Below are 11,251 nucleotides of genomic sequence, written 5' to 3'. Positions count from 1 at the left end.
ATAGAGCATTGTTGTGTTTGGACGATGTGTTTTGCATTGATTTGGTTTGAACACGTGTTTTTTTCATTTCTGCACTTTAACTTTTTTGAGTGGTAAAGTTTCTTTTGGACGTCAATCCACTTACTACCGTAACTGTAGGACATTTAAGCTAAGCTGACTACTGTACTAACTGATCTTTATGAGCAAACAAAATAGGAAAGACAAACTCGTCAACCCACAAATTGATTTTTTGAAACTCATATTACTCTCTTCACCTGTGCACACGTTATTTGTTTCCGTGGTGGCATTTTTGTTATATTGTCCCAATATCTTGCCAATAAATAACTTAGTATATTCTACAGACCCCCCGACGATATTGTATAATCTCTAGAGTAAAACCACAAAATTAAAGATCAATCTGAACCGTTTACACCAGTCGCTATATCGATAACGTGTTCTGTGCTCGATCCCTTATGGATTCTGGAGCACAACATGTCGAGATGCTGGTATTACGAGGCACAGGTGGTAACGCCGTATGGCCTGTCTGGTTGTGGATTGCTGCTTTCTCTCTTTTTATTTACCACTTGGTTGCCCGATCCAGGGTGAGTTTATGCAGGCTATCTTGACATCGCTATCCTTAGGCTTAATTTTCACCACTGTGGCGTAGCTGGGTATTATTGACTACAGTTGTCGTGTTTATACTACTCTGCCATGACATTGTTGTCATACTACTGACTACAAGGTGTTGTGACATTGTTGTCAGTTCACTGAAATTATAGTCTGCCGTGACATTGTTGTCATACTACTGACTACAAGGTCCGTGGCATTGTTGTCAGTTCACTGAAATTATAGTCTGCCGTGACATTGTTGTCATACTACTGACTACAAGGTGCCGTGGCATTGTTGTCATACTGCTGACATTATAGTCTGCCGTGACATTGTTGTCATACTGCTGACATTAAAGTCTGCCGTGACATTGTTGTCATACTGCTGACTACAAGGTGCCGTGGCATTGTTGTCATACTGCTGACATTATAGTCTGCCGTGACATTGTTGTCATACTACTGACTACAAGGTGCCGTGACATTGTTGTCATACTGCTGACATTATAGTCTGCCGTGACATTGTTGTCATACTGCTGACTACAAGGTGCCGTGACATTGTTGTCATACTGCTGACATTATAGTCTGCCGTGACATTGTTGTCATACTACTGACTACAAGGTGCCGTGGCATTCTTGTCAGTTCACTGAAATTATAGTCTGCCGTGACATTGTTGTCATACTGCTGACTAAAAGGTGTCGTGGCATTGTTGTCATACTGCTGACATTATAGTCTGTCGTGACATTGTTGTCATACTGCTGACTACAAGGTGCCGTGACATTGTTGTCAGTTCACTGATTAAAGTCTGCCGTGACATTGTTGTCATACTGCTGACTACAAGGTGCCGTGGCATTGCTGTCATACTGCTGACATTATAGTCTGCCGTGACATTGTTGTCATACTACTGACTACAAGGTGCCGTGACATTGTTGTCATACTGCTGACATTGTAGTCTGCCGTGACATTGTTGTCATACTACTGACTACAAGGTGCCGTGACATTGTTGTCATACTGCTGACATTAAAGTCTGCCGTGACATTGTTGTCATACTGCTGACTACAAGGTGCCGTGGCATTGTTGTCTTCCTGCTGACATTATAGTCTGCCTTGACATTGTTGTCATACTACTGACTACAAGGTGCCGTGGCGTTGTTGTCATACTGCTGACATTATAGTCTGCCGTGACATTGTTGTCATACTACTGACTACAAGGTGCCGTGACATTGTTGTCAGTTCACTGATTAAAGTCTGCCGTGACATTGTTGTCATACTGCTGACTACAAGGTGCCGTGACATTGTTGTCATACTGCTGACATTATAGTCTGCCGTGACATTGTTGTCATACTGCTGACTACAAGGAAGTGTTTACTATTCCCTTTGCTCAAACCCTGACAGCTTATCCTGTTATGTTATATAGACAAATATCAATATGTACCGGTGTAAACAATGTTTACTAGTTAACTCACAACTATTGTTGAAAACATGGCGCTACTTACACGATGCCTCAAAGACCTGCGAGATCCAGTCGAGCAGTGTGTATAGTTACGGTGGTCACATTCGCTCCAACCACACGTGTTTAGGACACTTAAGCACACTGTATGTTTAAGGTGTCTACATGCGTACATGGTAGGGGCGACACAACAACAACTACATGGTGCGATCGGTTGATTTATTAACATAAATCCACGACACATGTTCATGATGCCACAGACACACTGGACTCCAATGCTCGGGCATCAGTCATTGCATGTTTGACGTGATGAGGAGGGCAGGACATTGTTGGTGGAGGAAGGGAGGACGTTGTCGGTGGAGGAGGGGAAGGAGGGGGAGGGTGTTCACTTAGAAAACATGAAGGAGGCGATGACCGCGATGACTCCAGTCACCACTGAGAAAGCAATAGCCTCAGCACCTGGAAAAAAACAGCAAGTTTTTTTAAATAATATAAATGCTTACAAGCTGAGGTGAGGTGAAAGTGGTTTAACGTCACGTCCATGATTATTGCAGCGTGTGTATGGCTGCTTGTACTAGTCCGGACTAATGCCGATTTTACAGTGCTGGGCCGCTGACATACCACAGTGCAGTTTAACATGAATATCCCAACCCGACCAGTCCTTGTTTTAGCCCCTTGATGCCGAGCGCCAGGCAGGATAACAACAAGTACCATCTTTCAACATCTTTGGTATGACTCAAGCGGGCATCGACCTTCTGCTCTCCTGGCGGACGCTCTACCACTAGACCACTGGGGCGGTCTTAATCCTTACGATGTTTACCTTTTTCGTTAGTGCTATTGTAATTAAGGATTGGATTCCCGACGTGGCACAATCGGGAAAGCCCCGATGTGACACAATGGAGAATGTTCCGAAGTGGCACAATCGGGAAAGTCCTGATGCGACACCATGTTTAAGAATGGTGAGTTTGAACAGATAGAAGAGTGAATATGAACAAACAGAGGGTGAAAACGCACCGATAATGATGTAAGTATGAACTGATAGGATAGTGAACAAGAACCGATGGTACAGTGAATATGAATAAAAAGAAGGTTGAATATTATTAGACAGATAGAAAGGTGAATACAAACAAATACATGGTCTGTTATGAACACGTAGAGTGATGAATATGAATCGATAAAGGGGTAAATAGGAACTGTTGAAAGGGTAACTATGAACAGAGAGAAGGGTGACTATAAACAGATAGAAAGATGACTATGACCAGATAGACGGTCCGATGGAGACGTGAATAAGGAGATATAAAGTTAAATATGAGCATGCTTTAGTGTGAAGTTATCTTCGACATAACACAGGTTTGATGTGATGGGGGTGACTGTGGTTCGGGGTGCAATTCTCGATTCTGAAAGTTAATATACGTACCACACACAGCGCTGTAGGTGACAGAGGCGGGTTCGTAAACGCCATAGAGAGTAAGTCTAGCTGCATCTTCTGTGCCGTCCGTTGCGCACTTGTTGTACTCAGTTAGAACACATGTCTTGAAGGTGAGAGCCTCCCTGGAAGAACAACAGCGAGTACTTCTTAAATTGTCTGTTACACAATAAACGAGATGATGCCATATACTTCCATGCCACATAACTGTTGTTTTGCCTTCGTTACTCACAATGCATAATTAGTACAACATTCATGATGCGACGTTAAATACCATAAATCAGGCACAGACAAATGTTCGTTGTTCAGGTTCCTAAAACCTTTACATAGAATTACGATAGCGGTGACATAACGATTGAAACAACACATCTGCAACTTCTCGTAGAATGCCAGAGGGCAGATAGTCTTGGTTATCTGCCCAAACAGATTTCACTGGGTGTAAAAGGCAAACATAGCGGTGAAAAATGCTACGAATGGATCGCTGGAAATCAGTGACGACACCAGGTGTGCATGCCCTGCCCCACCGGTAGCACCCGCCCCTCACACCATTCGTCTTAAAAATAAGTGTTTGTTTGTTGCCTGTCATAAGACGGCGGCCTGTAAATATCCATATAGAAATGTTTACATCTTCTACAAATACCAACAATGCATAGTCTTTATTGTTCCCATTTGCTTTCTTGCTGGAGTGAGTGAGTTGGGTTTAACGCCACTTTTAACAATAGTTCAGCGGCGTGTCAGCTATCTGCCCGGGGAAATGGAGTCAACTGACTATAAATGTCCAGTCTTTGAAAGGCATTTAGAAGTGATACACATAAGGAAGAGAATTTATGGATGTCAACTTCTTTATTATGAGGAACACAAGGTTTGGAGTATAAGCTTACTCCTTCATCAGGCGAATGAAAGATATGACGCAGAGAGCATACATATATACATGTAAGAACAACAAAAGTAAGAAGATAACGAAAGGAGAAACTTAACAAGGGAAACCAACAGATAATTGGCGCCGATAGAAAAAGACAACAGAAGCCAAGACTTTACAGTAATTAGCGCTAATTGTTATGGACAACTAGAAGCCAGGACTTAAATATCACTGATGGGTAAATGGCAATGGACAGTGGGCAAACGGGAGGACGAGGGTAATAGCACGGATAGGTTAAGGAATAAAAATAACAATGGGTAAATGGAAGCGAGCTAGATAATTGGCACTGAGAAAGTTCAAAGCAATAAGCGCCAAGCACCAGGCAGATATGTTCCCTGGTCACGGTTCATGGCTGGCTGGTGTCTTCTGATGTCAATGAGTTTTTGTAGGTTTCTTTGTCGCAAGTTGTCGGTGTTGGTAGACAGGAGTTTTGTGGCATCCCACATGAAGTTACGGTCCTGGTTCTTGAGGACGTGTTCGGAAATGGCGGATTTCAGGTCTAGTTTGTTGACAGAGGTCTGATGTTCTTTGAGTCTGCTGCTGAGGGGTCTGAAGGTGTCTCCAATGTACTGATGGCCACAGTTGCAGGGGATCTGGTATATACATCCTCAGCGGTTGAGACTTACACTACTTGTGCCTCTGCAATTGGCTTGTAGATGGGTCTTGATGGACTTGCCGCTTAAAAAGCTGACATCTATGATGTCTTTGTTCTTGATGAGGCGTTCTTGATCTGTTGGTTTCCTTGTTAAGTTTCTACCTTTAGTTATCTTATAACTTTTGTTGTTCTCACATATATATGCTGTCTGCCTCATAGCCTTAATTTACCCGATGAAGGAGAACTGATGTACTCTGAAACGTTGTGTTCCCCATAATAAAGAAGTTGACACCAATAGATTCCCTTCCTTATAAATGTCCAGTTTCCACCTTTGCTGAACTATGATGGACTTTGTAGGCTCGATCGTAGCGCCACCAGTGGTTATCACGAATTATTTCCCTTCTATGTCTCTCCCATTGACCTATCAGATTCCACCTCTCACATCACTTGCAATTGCTTCAAACCAATGGCCATGCCCTGCCATGACGATTTGACCGATTATCAAGATCGGTATTGTAATTAAACGGGCCTTGCCTCGCGATGTGCATCAAATCACTTGAGCACCTTGATTAAAAATTTGAAAAGATTAGGAAAATATCTGTCGAGGCCCAGTTTGCGTTATACATGCTTTAAAAATCCCGAAATCTACACGTGAAAATCGTTGTTTAAAAACCGGGTGTCTAGTTCGTTGAGCGATTTTGATTGGACTTTGCATAGAATCGTTAGACCAGTCACAACGTAACTCCGGATTCCAGCCTAGTTAAGCAAGCGTCATCTTCCCGAGGCAAGCGTGTCCCATGGCCTATATTAAATCTTAGGTTCTACACCACATCAAAGCTACTTTTTATGTCTCGATCCGAGATGTGCCCTTTGTAATGAAAGCGCGTTATCCAATCAAATCGCTGTTCTTATCTCGAAAGGCTTCACAAAGATAGCGACTACCAAAGGCGACCACCTAGTCGATCAGATAACGAAAACATTCGCGATTTCATCCCTAATATACAGACACAGGCAATCGTTGAAGGGTTGGAAGATGAAACAGACATGTGAGCAAAGGCAGGCAGTGTTACATCACTTTCGTACAAATATGTACCAGTCGTGGATGTTGATTTTGTGCAAAACGTTCTCTGATTGGACTATCGATATGTACGCTAATCCAATCCTATTTAACACAGGGAAGTTGGCTTGACGTGGCAAGGGTGGACACACGACTTTGATAAAATGGCTAGCGGACTTTTTTGCCTCGGGAAGATATGCAAGGGTGGAAACTGGACATTTATATTCAGTTAACGTCCTTGCCTAGGGAAGATGTGGGAGGAAAACCCGGAATGATGCAGGTCTCAGACGTAAAGTGCTGAGGAACTAAAAACAATCAGAGCGGACCGGATTCGAACCCATGATCGTAGGTTTATGGCTTGCAACTCTGCACTACAAATTCCGGCGCCTTAGACGACTGTGCCAACCATATCCCCCTTCTTCGATTGTGACACAAGCAATTTTGTCAAATAAGATAACACATAAAACAGGTATTGGGGACGAAGACGATTCCGACAACCATTGATTCCAATCATGAAAATTAAAATTGCAACTTACGCGCAGGTGGTACTGGCACCACACTCAGGAGCACTGACACAAGCAGCATGGCAGTAGGTGACAAGTACAGCTAGAAAATATTAAAAAACGACAAACATTAGCACATTTCCAAAACGTCGCTCAGACAACCGATATCTTTGACAAATGCCCCCATAAATGATAAATAATAAATCCATAGCATTGCACCATGGACATTATTGCAGATTATGTGATTATTGCAAACCCCTGTATTTAACCTGTCACGTTATATTGTATTCTATGTTCACAAACATGTATGTATCTGATCTATGACCTTGCCCTAAAAGAGACCGAAAATCACCTATTCCTACAGTTATGTCAAAAAGAAGATCTATGATATGGAACAGGGCCCCTAAGGGTTGTGCCTAACTTTGTTTACACGAATGTCATTTTATTCCCGATCTGTTGTGAAGTCTTTTTAATGTAATATGTTTAGATATTAACCCAAACCGTGAAGATACTAAACAAAGAGAAATATGGAATATTGCTAAAGACGATACATAATTTGATAGATTATATAACATTAACTACTCGTTGTGCTATTTCATCATCCCTTGCATTGAGATACTCGTTTCTGTCTTGTTCCTAACGGCGCATTTCCCCTAAATAGCCCACTGATAGAAAGGTACAAATTCAAAATACCCTCTTGGAAATGCGGAACTTTTTACCAATGCCAACCGGCTCGGGGTACATACAGTGATTGTCTCCTAAGTAAACACCAAAGGGAATTAAAGAATCACACATATATACATGCATTGTATGAATTAGTTTTCAATGTTCACTGGCTAGAAGAATTTGATAACAAAAATTTTTGCAAGTCCTTATAATATTTAACAAGCTCAAAAGCGATAAACAATGAACTGAAAACAAAGTGACATTAAAAACCGCCTCAACTGACTTTAGAAATAAATATGTATTGGCTACAGTTTCAACTTGACAGTCGGGCAGCTTTACGAAAATGTTACCAGCCCAATCTAAATGTCACTGGCATTGTGCAAGCGGGCAGGCAGCCATCTTGAAAACTGTATACAGGTAGAATTAACTTACCCAGTGCGCAAACAGCAAGAAGAACACACTTCATGGTCATTGTGGCTGGTGGTTGGATCAGTTCTGGATCAGTGTCGGAGCGGAGTGATCTTGTGTCGGGAACCGCTGGATCTTTATACAGAAGTGGCATCCTATTTGTTTGGCGTTTCCATAGTTGCCTTTACAGAACATCAACCAGCTTTGGCTGCTTGTATTCGAAATACCCAAAAATAAACAGTGGTGTTTAGGTAGTAAACAATGCGTAGATGACCAGCACTGTGTTGGCAGTACTTAGTCTGGCCTTCGACATAGCATGCTGCTGGGCAGTCCTATTCGAATAAACACACGCCCATAGGAGCTTTCTTTTGACGACATACACGAATCAACTTGAGATTGGGGGAAGTGCTGTTGGCGAAGCGGTGCCGGGCATGCCTTAGTTTGGACAGTCATTCATTGGTTGGGCGACTGGCGTTGTGAGGGAAAATGGGTCATGTAAAAGTAATACATACGGTTAAGCTCTCAATTGGTCTCTACAGTTTTGTCACTACCCGTTCTGTACAATACATTCACCGTGGTTCCAGTGCACTCAGAAGAACCCGATGGTTGATGACCAGATGGTGGATACACTAATACGTTCATTCACCCGAAACACAACTGTCGACACGTGTGGTTGGCTACCTGTGCACGTGACACTTCAAATGTGCATCTGTTCACCCAGCATTGAATGGGTACCCGGATCATAATTTTGTGTAAATATAAAAACCTCAGCCTCAATAAAAAGTCATAACTTTGTCAGAGAGACAATATGCCTGTAACCTTATTTATTAATAATCATTTCAAATCTTCCTTTCAAGCTGCCATAACAGTTGTTGACTGTGATGGGAAATAACCATTTAGCATCATATATCCTTACTTATGGAAGACCAAGAAAAATGCTACCAATCAACATTGTTTGTTCCTAAAAACAGAACAGGAAGCTTCTTGTATGGTCAAAAGACATGAATTAACGATATCAATCCAAGTTAAGCCATGAGAATCAAGTTGACCTACAATGTAACCTATTGCAGTTTGAGATGCATCAGTTGCGAGGATGACGGGTTTGTTTTAGTCGGGATATGCAAGGATGGGGGCTGTTGTAAGGGCTTGCGTTAGCTTTTCGAAAGCCCTTTTCAATTGTTGGACCATTCGAAAGGAGGTTATATAGAGGTTGTACAGAGGTGAGGCGATGCCCGAGAGGTTTGTACATATTTGCGATAATACGAGACCAAATCTAAGAAATGACACACGCCATGGAATTTTTAGAGGGTTGGATCTGGGTTCGCGCTAAGTTCGAGATAACGGGGTTCGCCTGTAATTGAGTCTGCACCAGATGACGCTCGATCAGCCAGGTGACACATGTGTTACCACGTGGATCCTCATTAAGTCGGCCAGGACTGCACTCACTAGGCACTGTGGGCATTGGATCTCCCACAGGGAGACACATTAAGTCGGCCAGGACTGCACTCACTAGGCACTGTGGGTATTGGATCTCCCACAGGGAGAAATATTAAGTCGGCAAGGACTGCACTCACTAGGCACTGTGGGCATTGGAACTCCCACAGGGAGACACATTAAGTCGGCCAGGACTGCACTCACTAGGCACTGTGGGCATTGGAACTCCCACAGGGAGACACATTAAGTCGGCCAGGACTGCACTCACTAGGCACTGTGGGCATTGGAACTCCCACAGGGAGACACATTTAGTCGGCCAGGACTGCACTCACTAGGCACTGTGGGCATTGGATCTCCCACAGGGAGACATATTAAGTCGGCCAGGACTGCACTCACTAGGCACTGTGGGCATTGGATCTCCCACAGGGAGACACATTAAGTCGGCCAGGACTGCACTCACTAGGCACTGTGGGCATTGGATCTTCCACATGGAGACACATTAAGTCGGCCAGGACTGCACTCACTAGGCACTGTGGGCATTGGATCTCCCACAGGGAGACACATTAAGTCGGCCAGGACTGCACTCACTAGGCACTGTGGGCATTGGATCTCCCACAGGGAGACACATTAAGTCGGCCAGGACTGCACTCACTAGGCACTGTGGGCATTGGATCTCCCACAGGGAGACACATTAAGTCGGCCAGGACTGCACTCACTAGGCACTGTGGGCATTGGATCTCCCACAGGGAGACATATTGACATGATGTATATATAGTTCTATATTTTAACCTAACAATTCAATTCATTTACCCATCCTCGACAATGGAGAGCAGTTATTTATATCCACATTCTATTATGATAAATACCTCGAACCCATTCACCACTGTACTAAGTGAGTGAGTTAGTTCGATTTAATGCCGATTTGAACAGTATTCCAGTTTTATCAGGTTAATGTGGGAGGAAAGCCCGAAGTGATGCAGGCCTGAGACGTTTGGGGGTGAGTGGTGTGTGGCAGTATTTATTGCAACTTCATTTCTGATAAATATGAGTGGCAGAAAACATGCTGACGAGAAATCTATCGGAAAACAAGGACTTTTCTGTCTGCTTTTAAAACTACTGCTACATATGCTAATGGTATTGTAGGTATCTTGCTATCTCATAGTAACCTTGTGGGAGGTACTACGTTATAAGTGAGACCAGCTGAGAGGTTTTGCATATGAATTGTAATACCCTTGCTTTTAATATGAATCGAACTTATGTTCAGAAATGTAACAAACTGTTTTCCTACAGAGCGTAAAAACTCTCCGCCACAGAAAAAATCAGTCGCCTGATGACGTCTGATGGGATACGTCGCCATTCTTCTTGGAGGGGTTGGATCAGTTCTTGTCGGTTGGCTGGAGGATGTGGTCGCTGTCGAACACTACGATCCATGACATCCCAAAGGTGTTCCATGTCTGGGGAGCGTGTTGGCTGCAAGGAAGGTCTGTACGATTCGGGCCTGGTGTTGTCATGCTGTTAAAGGACACAACGTGACAGCTGTTGTAGAAACGGTAGGACAGTCAGACGAAGAATGTCATCCATGTAATGCTGAGCTGTCACATTTCCATTAATGATGACCAGTGGTGCCCACAAATAGCTCATCACGCCATAGCACCCCATCCACTATATGACACGACCTCCTGAATGCAACAAGCCGCCGTCCGATCTCCCCTTCGGCGGTAAACACTCTTTCTTCCATAAGCTCTGAACAGACAAAACCTGATTTCATCGACCCTCTGCCAGTCACGTCGCTGCCAACGACGTACACTCTGGGTCCGTCTCAATCTCGTACAGAGATATTGCACTATGAATATTTATCCCCTGTAAGATCTTTAAGCCCTAATTCCATGGGCCTGAGTCGCCTGTCGGCTGTCTGTTGACTAACCATATGCTATAAGACATTCGTCGCTGATGACTGTTAGGAATCGACCCCGGGGGTGTCAAATACGCACGTAGATGCCCCTCTTGCTACCTACCGTTGATCTGCCAGATCCAGGATGAGTATTTGCAGGCTATCTTCCTTGACATTGTTGTCAGATTACTGATTATAGTCTGCTGTGACAGTGTTGACGGTTTACTGATTGTAGTCTGCTGTGACATTGTCAGTTTACGATTGTAGTCTGGTGTGACATTGTTGTCAGTTTACGATTGTAGTCTGGTGTGACATTGTTGTC

At 43.5% G+C, this 11,251-nt stretch overlaps 1 protein-coding gene across 1 annotated transcript; it reads right to left on the bottom strand.

Annotated features, from left to right (window-relative positions):
- Nucleotides 1-2,235: 2,235 nt before the first annotated feature.
- On the bottom strand, nucleotides 2,236-7,810 carry LOC124140093. Its single transcript, XM_046507447.2, has 4 exons — nucleotides 7,629-7,810; nucleotides 6,564-6,633; nucleotides 3,448-3,581; nucleotides 2,236-2,489 (listed from the first exon to the last, which is right to left on the bottom strand). Exons 1-4 carry the CDS (start codon nucleotides 7,756-7,758, stop codon nucleotides 2,416-2,418), a joined length of 408 nt encoding a protein of 135 aa, XP_046363403.2. The 5' UTR covers nucleotides 7,759-7,810; the 3' UTR covers nucleotides 2,236-2,415.
- Between the last annotated feature and the right edge of the window lie 3,441 nt (nucleotides 7,811-11,251).

This window comes from Haliotis rufescens, unplaced genomic scaffold (assembly GCF_023055435.1).
Source record: "Haliotis rufescens isolate VD_foot unplaced genomic scaffold, xgHalRufe1.0.p SCAF_5, whole genome shotgun sequence".
Taxonomy (NCBI): domain Eukaryota; kingdom Metazoa; phylum Mollusca; class Gastropoda; order Lepetellida; family Haliotidae; genus Haliotis; species Haliotis rufescens.
The sequence above is the reverse complement of the archived record's forward strand: the minus strand, read 5'-3'. Positions and strand labels throughout refer to the sequence as shown.